Consider the following 16,319-nt stretch of genomic DNA (forward strand, 5'->3'; position numbering starts at 1 on the left):
TGTTACCTGGCAGAGGGATTTGTCACTTAGCCGTTCACAAAACAGTCATCCCAGTAGAAATTAAAAGAAGTGTGAAATTAACTTAAGTTAAAATCTTCAATAGTTACACAGGAAAGAATGGAGACAGCCATAAATACAAGGGACATGAGCGAAAGCTTTCGTAAAACCATTCATTCGCCTTGCAGCGATTTGCACATGATCAGGGAACTGGCTTCTCAGCTGCCTCAGTTGGTCAGTCGGCTGCTCCACTTCATTCTGCTCGGTTCCCGTCCACGTGGATCGGCGCCTCCCAAAGGTATCTATATTTCCTTACATATTCTTGTGAGTATACTTTGCACTGACGCGTATGCCCGTATGTGTGTGTTTATATATATATATGTTACGCTCATTATTGAAAATTGCCGATTATTGAAAATCGGCAAAAAATTGCCTATTTTACATAATCAGCAAGGGCCCTGCCTAATATTGAAAATTTTCATTAATGGGCAAAATATTGCTCATTTTATATATTAGGCAACACGTTTTTGCTGAATATTGATAACGTTGCCGAATATTGAAAATATTGTAACTTAAGTGTTTCAAACAACCAGTATTCAATTTTGACAGCTGGAAGGTCCATTCTAAGCGCTAAGCAAACTAATATAGACCATAATGACTCTCTAGTTTAATAACAGTTTAAGAATGTTTACTGTAATACACTCATTTTATAACAGCCATCATCTATTTTTTAATTCTATTATAATATCAGTTTTTTCTTCATAAGCAATTAATTTGGAAATTCAAATAAACACTGAAAACACAGATAATACAATTTATTTTTGTAACATAACAATATTATTAGAATACTGACTTATCAACCTTCACCAAATAATTGGCAAATAATTCACCGACGATAAAAAATTAACTAATCTATATCTATTTTATATAAAGAAACAAAATAAAAACTAAACATTCTTACAGCTGTTGCTAGGATGGCACCTAGAGTTACACTTCATTTTCTTTCTACTACAGCTACATCTTAGAGAAATACAATCTAATTTGCAGTTACATTTCTGGTAACCTTGGCCACCAGTGGATCGAGTTACCGCAGCTCTGAGAGTAACGTGGATGTCTGGTACATCAGCCACTTTAAGTAGTTTTTCACCAATTTTATCTAAATCAGCTCTAGTAAAGCTAGAATTTAAGGTGCCTTCTTTGCACCCTAAACGATACATGTCATTTTCCTTGACAGCACAACTACTAGTAAGTTTTTAGGGTCTGAAGGACCCTGATCAACGTCTGGAATTCTTAGAGTAGCGTTGTCTTCTACCTGCAGTGATTCCTGCATCCTCATACCCCTACGGATCATCTTTGATGCGGATTGAGCCTGACTAATGTCGACATTTTCCGTATAGCTTCGATGGCATTAACCCTTTCTTCAATACACTTCAAACCCTTTTCACTTTCAGGTTGCTCTGGGACCTCTTCATCTTCAAGTTGCTGTTCTGTTTTCCTACTTTCATCGTCTTCCCTTTCGCCATAATTACCGTCCTCGCTGAAGAACTGAAAATAATAGGTCGTTAGCTCATATCATACTTTTCTGATTGTAACTAGGCATATGACTTAAAGAATTTTAGTATTACTATGCTTTCTAAAACCTGAAGCTTTAGGAAATGGAAAATTACAAAATATGTAAAGACTTGTTAACACAGTAAATTAGGTCTTTCAACTTATGATTTTTGGAGAAATGAGAAGGAAGAAGATTAAGTGCACTCCATTAGAACAGTGTATGAAAAATTCAGTTTCAAAGTGCATTATCAGTTTATCTTTTTTAATAGATTATTTAATATTTACCTTGTCAAGATCCTCTTCGTAGCATATGCCATCCAGAACTGATTCAGGAAGATTTGTTGAAGAAAGACCAACTGACGGTTCTTCTCCAAAGGTGGCCTTAAATGGTGTATGTTTCGTTGTCTCATGCTTCGAGATATTTACTTGCCACTGAACAAATTTTAAGCCAGTACTCCATTTCTTGGAATTATTCTCTCGCATCCATATCTTCAATTTATCCTGGATTACACCATTGAGTCGCTCCACTGCTCCTTGGCTTTGGGGATGCCTTGGCCGACCTGTCACTAGCTGCAATTGTGGCCAAAGTGTTGATAATTCGGATATCACAGAATTCACAAATTCCCTACCGTTGTCACTTTGCAAATGATTAACGTAAGTTAGGATGTATTTATAATCCCTGTCAGGAAGTCTGAAAAATTGTTAGATCAATTTGACTGATAAAAATGAAAAATTATTAGATCAATTTGGCACCACAAAAAGTTAATAAAAAAATTCCAGTTAGTTAGACCATTTCTTTTTAACTTCAAATAAAGTTTTCTCGCCACCATGACCAACATCTTTTGGCCTTTTCTATTGCACCACAAGCTTCCTCCTCAAACGCTGCTACGTATTTATTGGTTCTTTCTTTTATCAAACATTCCGTTTCACCAACCTTAAGCGCTTGAACGTTATAAAAAGTGGTGATATTCTAGATCTTTGATAACCATATAAGGAGAACAGTCTTGTGTTCTTCCTTTTTCCTTCAACGATGGTCCGTAAGAAATTTTCTTTTACTTCCATGAGCATGAGGATTATGATATTGCCAAGAACTGTTGTAAAGAATGAAAAGAATTCCGTAACTAATCTACATTTGTGTATGTTTCACTTCACCACTCCTATTTACAAGTTGCACTAAAATTACTGATAAATGGCCAAACTGCCATTAACAAAAGAGACCAGATGGTATAGTAATCGATTTATCAATATTCGGCAAAATGGTCTTTGCTGAGTTTTGAAACCCTGCTCATTTTAAATACTAGGCAAGAAAAATTGCTCATTTTATATAATCGGCAAATCGCTTGTCATTCTCATAGGTATTTTTGCTGATTTTCAATAATCGGCAATTTTTATATATATATATATATATATATATATATATATATATATATATATATATATATATATATATATATATATCATATACAGGATATTGTAAAATTATTATATATATATATATATCAATATTATGTATATCGATTGTGTGTGGCTATATAAATTTGTGGGGAATTATTTCAGCAAGTAGACAGAGACTAGAGGTCCTTTTGCATTATATGTTGCATGGCCACCGTCGAAGAAAGGACCTTCGGAGAACACCAAACAACTAAGATCTATGGGCGGCGCATCGACAAAAATTATATTCGTCACAATAAGGAAACAGGCGATGCCAGAAAATGAGCAGATGCCTGAAAAGAAACTTGGTGCTCAACTTCACCACAGAGCACAGCCAGCAGAAGACCTCGCCGTTATTTTATGTCCTGGTAAAACAGCAATAAGTACATTTTACAGCTACCGTACACACGAGCAGAATGCCCGGACGCATATAAAAAGTCTGTAGCGAGCGTGAATGTAAATAGTGTTCACACACTGCACTAGAACACCATAGACAACATACAATAGAACATATAAGCCAAAAAGGTCCACATTTTACGCAATATATACAGATGGATCTAAATCAGAACACGGAGTGGGATATGGTGCGGTGTCCCAAGACAAAACTTGTCAATTCTCTCTACCTAATAATGCTTCAATATTCACAGCAGAATTGTGCGCAATTGCGTCAGCTGTAATAATAATTAAAGAAACATCATTCAATAATTTTGTGATCTTTAGTGACTCGACAAGCACTATAGATGTTATTCAGAGTTACAACTCAAAAAATAATATTGTACAACAAATTATTTCTCCATATAACTTATATAATAATGGAAAAAATGTAGTAATATGTTGGATCCTTGCCCATGTAGGGATCAAAGGAAATGAAGAGGCAGCCAAAGAAGCAACTCACATGACAAGATCAAATGTGAATATCCCTGTTACTGATTATGTAACACACATAAAAGTAGGTATCATAAATAAATGACAATATATATGGAATGAAGAACATGAAAGAAATAAATTGAAACAAATAACACCTAATGTAAAAAAATGGAGTTCGTCATATCAGAGAGAGAGACACGCACAAGTAATTCTAACACACGTCTCAGAATAGGCCATACTCGTCTGACACATGGGCACTTAATGAGCAGCCCACATGGCCCGGCTCCCGAGATCCCAGAGTGCAAGATGATGATAACGGTCAGACATGTGTTATGTGAGTGTCCAAAGTATGACCAACAGCGACTGTCAACTTTTGGGAATAAATCAATGAAGGCAATTTTGTCAGATTCTTTTACACTTTCAGTCGTTCTGACTTTGATGTTCATGAGGAATTGTGATTTAATTAATAAAATATAAAAATAAATAAATAATAAAAGCACAAAAACCCTTATAGCGTTTGTCAAATTAAAAGAAAAAATTTTAAATATTACTCAACTTATATTCTGAATTTTAATATACCTTTCTTAAAAAGTAGATATTAAACCTAGAAAAAACAAGGCTGATCTAAATTTACGTAATGCAAATAAAGAAAATAATTTAAGCTTACCTAATACCTTCCTCCCCCAAAACAAAACAAAAATATTCCAATAGAGTCATTTTTTTTAACTATACAAAACAACAATCCTGTAAAAAGGAAAAGATTAACACATCACTCAAAAGACAACACTAAACATATACATAAACAAGACAAGGGAAAATATCGGTCCTGAGATCTGAAATAAAATTTCTAATTAATACCACTACAACGCATTAATCTCAAAAAATCGAATTGTCACACATAGAAAACTTACCAGCCTAACCAACAGAGAAGACCAAACCAAAATAAACCAAAAGTCAAACTATTACACAAAATAGTTATCACCAGAGACACTGTCTCCAATTCAGCCAATAACACTGAATTTACATGTAACAGACCCTACCATATTGGCCTACCTGTGGTAACGCCCGTATTTAGGTCACTACAGGTTATATACAAAATAATAGTGTCTCCTGTTTAGAACAAATCATCAAAAGTTACTAGAATTTCGAAACCTTGCTGAGAATACCACAAATCTTAAACTAAGGATACATTCATACCCATTCACACACCTTTTTAAGCTACGGTTAACAAACCAAAGTTTTTATGTAAACCTATTGGAGAAGCGAGCAGGGCGAGGTACGAGGGAGGCCAGACGAGAACAACCTTAAATTCTAGAAAGAGCGTCTGGAATTTTATTTTCAGTTCCCTTCACATGCTTAATCACCAGTGTGAATTCCTGTAGTTGAAGAGCCCAACCTAAAATCCTCTGGTTGGCTCCTTTCATACGCTCTATGAAAATCAGCGGGTTATGGTCTGTCCAAATTTCTATGGGAAAAGAAAAATTAGTTACGTACGGCTTAAAATGCAAAAGAGTATGGACCAAGGCAAGCGCCTCCTTTTCTATGGTGGAATACCTTTTCTCAGCAGCCAGTAATTTTCGACTATAATTTGATATGGGGTGAACCTCTCCTGCCTCGTTCCTTTGAAAGAGGACACCTCCAATACCTATGTCACTGGCATCCACTGCAATAATAAAAGGTCTCTGAAAATTAGGAGAAGTCAATATTGGATTAGATACTAACACTAACTTAAGTTTAATAAATGCTTCCTCACATTGAGGAGACCACACAAACCTCTGCCCTTTCTCTAACAATTTGGTAAGAGGCTGAGCAAGATCTGAGAAATTTTGCACGAATCTACGATAATAGCCAGTCATTCCCAGGACTCGCCGAACTTCTCTGACATTGCACGGCCTCTTTAAATTTATAATAGCCTCGAGGTTGGCTTGCTTAGGTGCCACCTGCCCTAAACCCACTTCGTGACCCAAATAGCACACCTTTGCTTTGCCAAACTCACACTTGGCGAGATTCACAACAAGACCGACGGCCCTTAAGGCTTCAAACACTTTCCTTAACTGTAACATATGTGTCCGCCAGTCGTTGCTGTGAACTACCAAGTCATCTATATAGATTTTTGTACCTTCCAAACCACAAATGACGCGGTTCATAAGTCGTTGGAAGGTACAGGCAGCGTTTTTCATCCCAAAGGGCATTACCTTACACTCGTAAAGCCCGAAGGGAGTGACAAATGCAGAAATCTCTCTTGCTCGATCAGACAAGGGAACCTGCCAATATCCTTTCAATAAATCCAATTTTGTAATAAACTTAGCGGCCCCTATCTGATCGAGACAGTCATCTATCCAAGGCAAAGGAAAAGAGTCATTCTTATTGTGTGCGTTAACCTTACAATAGTCCACACACATACGGAACTTCCCGTCAAGCTTCTTAACAAGGACTATCGGGGAGCTCCATGGACTAACAGAAGGTTGGATGAGATCGTGCTCCAGCATATATTTAATCTCCTAATCAACTATATCCCTCTTAACGGGATTCAGCCATTAAGGACTCTGTTTTACAGAAGCACTTCCCACGTCTACATCATGCTGAAGAAAACTAGTTCGACCTGGAGAATTCTGAAACAAATCTGGAAAAGAAGAAATTAAGTTAATTATATCCCTCCTTTGAGCAGTCTCCAGATGCTCCAGCCCTTCCTTCAAAACCTCTAAATTTTGGATATTATCAAAAAGAGCATCAGATGACACCTGACAAATTAAATCCTCTGAATCCCCTAAAGGCAGTTCCATAACCTCAGCCACAGGCTCATAAACAATAGCAAGAGGATATTGTCTATTTGAAGTATATTGTTTTAATCTATTTATATGGAGTATCCGGCACTTTCGTTTGGTCCCAGGAGCCTCTATTTCATAATTTACCTCAGACAACTTCCTCAACACCTTCCAAGGGCCCTTATATCTTGGTTCGAGGAAATTGTCCGAGTCAGTACTCAAAACTAAAACTAATTCTCCGGGCTCAAACGACCGTGCTTTAGATTTCCTGTCAAAATTTAACTTCATAGCCGCCTGAGAAGAAACCAAATTTTCTCGGGCAAATTTCCAGGCTCTAGATAATTTTTTTCTCAAGTCCTCCACAAACTCTCCCACGTTCGCATCTCCTCGTCGACCAGTCTCGAGCATTTCATGAAAAATTTCTAAAGGACCACGTACTTTGTGCCCAAGTACCAGTTCGAAGGGAGCTACGCCTATGGAAGAATTAGGGTGATTTCTCAGAGCAAAGAGAGCAAAGGGAAGCCCTTTATCCCGTTCCTCCCCTTGTTCATAACAATACTTTTTCAAAATAGATTTAAGGGTCTGGTGGAACCTTTCCACCACCCCCTGACACTCTGGATGATAAGGTACGCTAGTATTGTGCCGAATGGCCAGTTCAGCACATTTACTCTTAAATACCTTACTCGTAAAATTTGTACTGCAATCGGTTTGAATAATGCGAGGAAGACCATACCTGGAAAAGAATTCAATTAATTTGTCAAACACTGCCTTAGAAGTTATCCTTCGCATCGGGAAGGCCTCAGGGAATCGAGATGCTCTATCCATAATTGTTAAGAGATGGGTAAATCCAGACTTAGTTTTAGCAAAGGCCCAACCACATCAATTACTAATTCTACAAATGGCTCACCGATCACGGGAATTGGATTTAAGGGGGCTTTAGGAATAATCTGATTGGGTTTCCCCATCACATGACAAACCTCACATTCGTTAACAAACCGTTTCACAGATGATTTTAATTCCGGCCACCAAAAACATTTTGCCAACTTTCGAAAAGTTTTCCATACACCAAAGTGGCCGGAAAAAGAATCATCATGAGAAAGACTCAAAATAGACTTCCGAAATTGAGATGGGACAACAATTTGTTCAATACGAGACGTTTTGCTCAGGTCATCAGTAGAGGGGCGACTAATCCGGTATAATAAACCATTAGTTACACAAAACCTGGGTTTAGTCAAATCCACAGTGTCACCTAAATCAAAACTAAATTCTTTTTTCTGAGCTTTAGTAAATGACAACCTGTCCCAATCAGGTCTCAAAACATTACTAACTACACTACTACTACTACTGTCTAAAGACCCGGGCCTCTCTACGTCTACTTCTAAACTACTTAAGATTAAATCATCGTCATTATCAATTAAATTTGCAGCCTTGGCTGCTGCACGGGTTGTTACTGCAACCGGACAGGTGTGCACAGACAATATTGGGAACAACTCCTGTCCTTTACTATTTAACATATCATTACCCAAAATGCCGTCAATGCCGGGGATAGGGAGACTCTCAACAACCACCAACTCTGTCACCTTATCATAACCAGGGAAAGACAATCTGACCTCCACTAACGGAGCCGAAACAACCGTGTTCGGGAACCCTCCCAGAACAACAAAATTCCCTGAATATTCAACTAAATCTTTCAAAGTTTCTTTCAAAACCAGAGACCTGGCCAACCCTGTGTCCCTCAAAAATTTTACATCAATCGTTTTAGAGTTAGACATTAATTTACCAGGCCAAATATACTTATCATAAAGGAGTCACGACTCCTTTCTACCAGAAGACAGGCTACCACTACTGCTATCACTACTACTGGTAGGAACCAGACGCTTTTCAACCTCAGGATTATTGACAACAGGCTTATGATTAGACATTAACGACATAGGATTGTTATTATTGTTATTATTCCTTTGGAGGTACCTTCTTCTGGCATTACACTGTGCCTGATAATGTCCCTGCTTATTACACCAGTAGCAGGTCCCCCTACCTCTATTATTCATATTACCTGGGCCAGAACCAAACCTGTTATCCTTGGAAAAGACAGGAGTGTCTTGTCCACTCGAGACTTTTCCCTGGTTATTATCGGGCCTATGATTCCTAACTGGTGGATTACCCTGGCCGCGAGTTTTCAGAAAAGTCCCTGATTTCCTCTGAAAATCATTTGGCCTAACAGATTGAAAATTCAAATCCTTACTCCCAAAATTACCCGACCCAGTTCGATGGGTCAATACAAACTCATCGGCAATTTGGGCAGCCTTACCTAAATTAACGGCTTTTACCTCTTCCAGATATACCTTCAATTCTTTGCTGCATGCCCTCTTGAATTCTTCGAGAAGCATGAGTTCCCTCAAAGAGGAGAAAGAGACCACCTGGCGGCTTTTTAACCAATCGTCAAACTGCTCCTCTTTAATCCTAGCAAATTCGACATAAGTAAGGGAGGACTGCTTTGTAAAGTTTCTGAATTTAAGGTGATAGGCCTCAGGGACCAGATCATATGCCTTGAGGACTAGTGCCTTAACCTTATGATAATCACGAGCTATTCCTTCTTCCAAGGCATTATACACTCGAATTGCCTTGCCCACCAACCTACATTGAATTAATACTGTCCACATTTCTGGTGGCCAAGACAACCGGGTGGCAACACGTTTGAATGCCTTGAAAAATTCTGGGACATTCAACTCGTCGAACACTGGCACTAATTTCAAGGTTGAACTTATATCAAATTTATCCTGCAAGTTGCCTCGAGGTGTACTAAAATGATTAGAGGTACCCTGCAGCCTAGCTATTTTTAAATTACTATTGGCCATCTCCAATTCATGCTGCCTCGCCCTCTTGTTCTCCTCAAATTCTAACTTCCTCAATTCTATACCCTTACAAATTAAATTAAATTCACTGTCCTCCTTGGACTCCACCAAAGGACGAACAGGAGCCAGAGGATTTCCTGGCAAAGGGTTTTCTACAGATGTAAAAGGGTTAGTGGAAATATTTTGTTTCAGAGGCAAATTAGCCTGGCCCTCAAAAATAGTTCCTGTCCGCGGAGGATCCTCAAATAAAGTTAAACCTTTGTTGACACTTATTCCATCATCATCATCAATCTCTCCCTCAAACATACTACCCTCATGCTCTGAGTCATTACCACCTACACTCTCAGTTTCCCTAACCAAATTTTCAGCCTCAGCCAGACCTTGAACAATTTTACTTTTAACAGCTACGAACAACTGATTCTTAGTCTCCGCTGCCCTCAATGGAATACCCAACCACCTGGCACAACTCACCAAATAATTTTTACTCAAGACTGGCAGATGTTTTATATAGTCAGACGACCCTAAAAACTCTGCTGGGTCAAACACAAAATCCTCCATTGTACCGAAACTAGCAGGGGAGAAAGGTAACTCCAGCAAAAGAAAATATTGTTAAATTAACCAAGTGCCGTCCGACAAACCAAAACACTGAGTACACCTGAGAACAATCCTGTCACGGTCTCCAAATTGTTACAACCCTCAGGGTTGTTATGGAAGTTCTTAATAATAGAATTGTTGTCAGTAAATGTAACTCAGTGCTAAAGGTCAGCGGAAACAAACACTCAGGAAAACTCAACAATATTTAATACTTAATAAATACAAAATTTAGATCAACCTTGGTAACAACCAGGAAGGACAAATACCGGTCCTTAGAATCCCACTGGATTCCCTAAAACTAATAAAGCTAAACCCTATCAAAGAAAGATAAATAATAAGGAGGAAATGACAATTATTAATAAATATCTTGTTTGGATCCAACACTTTTGTTGGCCAGACCAAAAAACTATCCTAAAGCTAAATCAAAGACAGAAGGAAGGCAGAGAAAACAAAACAAGAAAATTATAATCCCTACCTATTACCACAAAGCTAAACAAATGAAACCATATCTGGAATATTTATGAACCATCGGGTAATGTTATGAAGTTACAGCATAAACATGACAAAATATACATATATATGCTTGAATAATACAACTGCTATACATATATAGTTTTTCTCACATCAGTGGAGGCAGCAGAGGAGAAACAATTCCAGGGCCGTGATCAAATCGCCAATTCCGCTATCAGGGCAGGTCATGAACACCAGAGCATCCACACAAAAGGGAAGGTGATCCTATGCGAAAATCAAGGATGCTTAGTCTTACCTGGTGTCAGCCTCCCTAGAGATCGTTTCACGAGCTAGCAAGCTCCCAGATTGATAGCAGAAAACAGCTGATCACAGACGCAGAAACAGCAGGCGAATCCCCATCAGTGCCGGGAGAAAGCGACGGCACCAATTCCCTGGGAATCCTCCTCAACAGGGAAAAGCAGGAAACACTAAAGTCGCAGGTGACAGGAGTACCTGCGAGTCTCATATGAAGGACCCAAGTAAGTTGCGGCTCAAAGCAGGAAACACTCGAGTCGTAGGTGACAAGAGGACCTGCGAACAACAGTCCAAGAGAAGATCCGTAACGTGGTCCAAAAATCTGCCAAACAATCGTCAACCAAATACCAAAAATCAATCAGCTGCTCAAGGGACAGTATGTCAGGGGAGTGCTATGGCCCGAACTAACTCGAGCCGAGCTCCGACGTCCAGACATCACTAAGGAGACGTTCATCAACACTCGTAAAAACAGAAAAACACTCGTTAAAACGGTAGTTCGATAATATAAACAAACGGGAAGGAGGCGCCTAACCATACTGAATAATGTTAAATTAAGCACTTTACGTTAAGCACTAGAAATTACCAGACAACAGATATTAAAGTTCAAAAATAATGTAAACAAAATGACTTTCTTAAAAAGTAGATAGTAAACCTAGAAAAAACAAGGCTGATCTAAATTTATGTAATGCAAATAAAGAAAATAATTTAAGCTTACCTAATAATTGTGTATGTAAGGAAGCATGAGTAAATGTATCTATTGTATGTATGTGTTCCAGTATGAGAGCAAGTGCCTATGTGTAGTTTTTAATTTTATTTTAATTCATTCATCATTGTACTGAATGACTTATTGGGTCATAGTGCTTGGCCTCAGGCCTAGACCTGGTACTTTAATCTAATCCTTTGGGCCAGCCCTATGAGAGCTGAAAGACAGCTCAGTGCTCTGGTTAAACTACTTTATTATTATTATTATTATTATTATTAAAGTAGTTTAACCAGACCACTGAGCTGACTTTCAGCCTCATAGGGTGGCCTGAAGGATTTGATTAAAATACTAGGTCCAGGCCTGAAGTCAAGCGCTAGGACCCAATAGATCATCCGATACAAAGATGAATGAATTAAAATTAAATTAAAAACTGCACATAAGCACATCCTCTCATACAATAAATACATTTACTCAAACTTCCTTACATACATACTAAAATGGTATATTAAAATTCAGAATATAAATTCAACAAAATTTTTAAATTTTTCTCTTTTTTGTAAAATTCAAATGTTAAAAGGGTTTTCATGCTTTTATTATTTACTTATTTTTATATTTTATTATAACACACATTGCATGTCATAGATACACTTACCGAACTTGACAGAATTCGTCAATTGCTGACAAATAACAGGTATGCAGTCCAAATTATTGAAACAGCAATAAAAAAAATTGATGAATTTTGCCAACCAAACGTGATGAAAAAGGAGGTGAGTCTTATTGTTTACCACCGCCTACAAGGAGAAATGCCACACTCCACTTGGGATAGTTAATAGAAGCATAACACAAAAAGCTCCACACCAAGAAACAGGCCTCAGAACCTATAGTAAACCAAACCTGGTAGCATCCCTAATAATGAAGAACAGCACCAATCTGGTAGGACAAAAGATTTCACTAACATAGTTTACAAATTAACTTGTCCAGAGGAGAAATGTAAATCTCACAGCCATACTACAATGGGTTCACTACAACAACCCCTCAGAGAGGTATGCTGGCTCAGAAATCAAGGCGCCATTCATTAATATTATATAGATACCTACACAGAAAGCCATCCCTACAAGAGCTGATTGAAGGTACCTAGGTTGTACATAGAGAAGACTCAGAATGCCCCCAACTGCTGTTCACAGAACTTTCCCAACTGCCAGACAGAGAGCACCCCCAACTACCCAACACAGGATGCCCCTAACCGGACTCAGAACGCCCCTAACTGCCAGACACAAAAACCTCCCAATTTCCAGACTCAAAATTCCCCTAACCACCAGACTCAGATTGCACCCAACTGCCGGACTCAGAACGCCCTTAGCCACCGGACACAGAATGCCCCTAACCGCCGGACACAGAACTCCAACAACCACCGGACACAGAACTCAACAACCACTGGACACAGAACTCCAACAACCACCGGACACAGAACTCCAACAACCACCGGACACAGAACTCCAACAACCACCGGACACAGAACTCCAACAACCACCGGACACAGAACTCAACAACCACTGGACACAGAACTCCAACTACCACCGGACACAGAACTCCAACAACCATCGGACATAGAACTCCAACAACCACTGGACACAGAACTCCAACAACCACCGGACACAGAACTCCAACAACCACTGGACACAGAACTCCAACAACCACCGGACACAGAACTCCAACAACCACCGGACACAGAACTCCAACAACCACTGGACACAGAACTCCAACAACCACCGGACACAGAACTCCAACAACCACTGGACACAGAACTCCAACAATCACTGGACACAGATCTCCAACAACCACCGGACACAGAACTCCAACAACCACTGGACACAGAACTCCAACAACCACTGGACACAGAACTCCAACAACCACCGGACACAGAACTCCAACAACCACTGGACACAGAACTCCAACAACCACCGGACACAGAACTCCAACAACCACTGGACACAGAACTCCAACAACCACTGGACACAGAACTCCAACAACCACTGGACACAGAACTCCAACAACCACTGGACACAGAACTCCAACAACCAACGGACACACAGACACAGAACTCCAACAACCACTGGACACAGAACTCCAACAACCACTGGACACAGAACTCCAACACCACTGGACACAGAACTCCAACAACCACTGGACACAGAACTCCAACAACCACAGGACACAGAACTCCAACCACCGGACACAGAACTCCAACAACCACTGGACACAGAACTCCAACAACCACCGGACACAGAACTCCAACAACCACCGGACACAGAACTCCAACAACCACTGGACACAGAACTCCAACAACCACTGGACACAGAACTCCAACAACCACCGGACACAGAACTCCAACAACCACCGGACACAGAACTCCAACAACCACTGGACACAGAACTCCAACAACCACCGGACACAGAACTCCAACAACCACTGGACACAGAACTCCAACAACCACCGGACACAGAACTCCAACAACCACTGGACACAGAACTCCAACAACCACCGGACACAGAACTCCAACAACCAACGGACACAGAACTCCAACAACCACCGGACACAGAACTCCAACAACCACTGGACACAGAACTCCAACAACCACCGGACACAGAACTCCAACAACCACCGGACACAGAACTCCAAACTCCAACAACCACTGGACACAGAACTCCAACAACCACCAGACACAGAACTCCAACAACCACTGGACACAGAACTCCAACAACCACCGGACACAGAACTCCAACAACCACAGGACACAGAACTCCAACAACCACCGGACACAGAGCTCCAACAACCACCAGACACAGAACTGCAACAACCACCGGACACAGAACTCCAACAACCACTGGAACAGAACTCCAACAACCACTGGACACAGAACTCCAACAACCACCGGACACAGAACTCCAACAACCACTGGACACAGAACTCCAACAACCACCAGACACAGAACTCCAACAACCTTCTGGACACAGAACTACGACCAACAACCACAGGACACAGAACTCCAACAACCACTGGACACAGAACTCCAACAACCACAACCAGAACTTCAACCATGGACACAGAACTCCAACAACCACAGGACACAGAACTCCAACAACCACCGGACACAAAATCAACAAAACTCCAACAACCATTAGCTTGCTGACACAGAACTCACCAAACAACCACCAGACACAGAACTCCAACAACCACCGGATTAACAGTTATATTGTACTCCAACAACCACTGGACACAGAACTTTTCCAACAACCACCAGACACAGAACTCCAACAACCACTGGACACAGAACTCCAACAACCACCGGACACAGAACTCCAACAGATCATTTATAAAACTCCAACAACCACGGATAACAGAACTCCAACAACCACCAGACACAGAACTCCAACAACCGGAGTGGACACAGAACTCCAACAACCACTGGAAGACAGAACTCCAACAACCACTGGACACAGAATGCCCAAAATCACTGGATACAGGGGCCAGACACATACTAGTAGCCCATCAGGGGACACGAGAGTGCCAAGCGGAGGTTAAGTAACATCCTTACTAAAGTCACCGAAACCCTGCCCATCACGCACCTCGAATCGTAATTAGTGTAGAGCATTTGTATATATATATAGCTCAAATTTAATATTATACACAATAATGTACAGTATGCACAGACATTTTTATATTTGTAAAATCAATACACGTATTATGTGTATCTTTTACATAGAGTATCATCAGCGTAATCCAAGTCAAGAAATTTCCCATTTTCTCCCTATAGTATACCTGCATCCGCTTCTCTTTTAACTCTTCTCATAATGTAATCTACGACCAGTACAAACAACAGAGGAGACAGAATGCCACCCTGAATCACGCCAGACTTAACTTCAAATGGATCACTCAAACACCCATCAACCATCACTTCATGATAACGGTCACAAACTTTTCCAGTGTTCCTTAATGCCTCATGATTTTTCCCACAGTCAGTCTCGAAATACTATCAAAGGCCTTTTCAAAATCAACAAAACAAAGACTTAACGGAGTTTTCATTTCATTAGCTTGCTGCATTAAATGCCTATGAAGATCTGATCACTGCAAACCCACCACTTTCTAAAACCAGATATTACTGAATTATAAACATAAATTTAAGGAAATATTAAGCAGGTTATATTGTATTTTAAATATTTATTTACTGCATATTTACAGTTTTACTTTTCTTAACATGCATGCTCTTTATACCCAAAGTTTTGAGCCTGCATGGTTAAGCTTTTAATCCCTTGACTGATCAGTGCTCAGGTTTAAAGATCATTTATAAAACTTTCTCTGCACACGATAATAAAAATAGGTAGTAAATCCAGATTGTAAGTGAGTAGTTACTTGAAAATGCGACGGAGTGGTGAAACAGCTGTCATGACAAAAAATAATAACTGGAAGAGAGAAATCTGCGTATTTTTCAACAGAAACTGACACATGAGAATCGGCAAAAACGCCTGTGTTATGAAGATTTCTGTAAACAACTGCTTTTAACACACATACTAGTAGATGCTCGTGGCTAGTTCCCATATCCGTACCATACCCATAACCATATCTGCATCATACCCACACCATTCCCATACCTATACCCATACCCATATCCATTGCATACCCATATCCATATCTGTATCATACCCATACCCACACCATACCCATACCTATACCCATACCCATAACCATATCCATATCATACCCATACCCATATCTGTACCATACCCATACCAATAC

The 16,319-nt window shown here is 39.8% G+C and overlaps 1 protein-coding gene across 1 annotated transcript; it reads left to right on the forward strand.

Moving 5' to 3' along the window:
* Positions 1-11,562: 11,562 nt before the first annotated feature.
* LOC136838252 (putative mediator of RNA polymerase II transcription subunit 29) lies at positions 11,563-15,107 on the forward strand. The gene is made up of 3 exons (XM_067103117.1): positions 11,563-11,566; positions 12,923-14,710; positions 14,827-15,107. Exons 1-3 carry the CDS (start codon positions 11,563-11,565, stop codon positions 15,105-15,107), a joined length of 2,073 nt encoding a protein of 690 aa, XP_066959218.1.
* The last annotated feature ends 1,212 nt before the right edge of the window (positions 15,108-16,319 follow it).

The sequence above is a fragment of the Macrobrachium rosenbergii genome, unplaced genomic scaffold (assembly GCF_040412425.1).
Source record: "Macrobrachium rosenbergii isolate ZJJX-2024 unplaced genomic scaffold, ASM4041242v1 282, whole genome shotgun sequence".
Taxonomy (NCBI): domain Eukaryota; kingdom Metazoa; phylum Arthropoda; class Malacostraca; order Decapoda; family Palaemonidae; genus Macrobrachium; species Macrobrachium rosenbergii.

Coding starts and splice junctions, on each gene's coding strand:
- LOC136838252 (XM_067103117.1), top strand. Junction 14,711..14,826: donor ACTCCAACAACCATTAGCTT/GCTGACACAGAA, acceptor AACAACCACCAG/ACACAGAACTCCAACAACCA.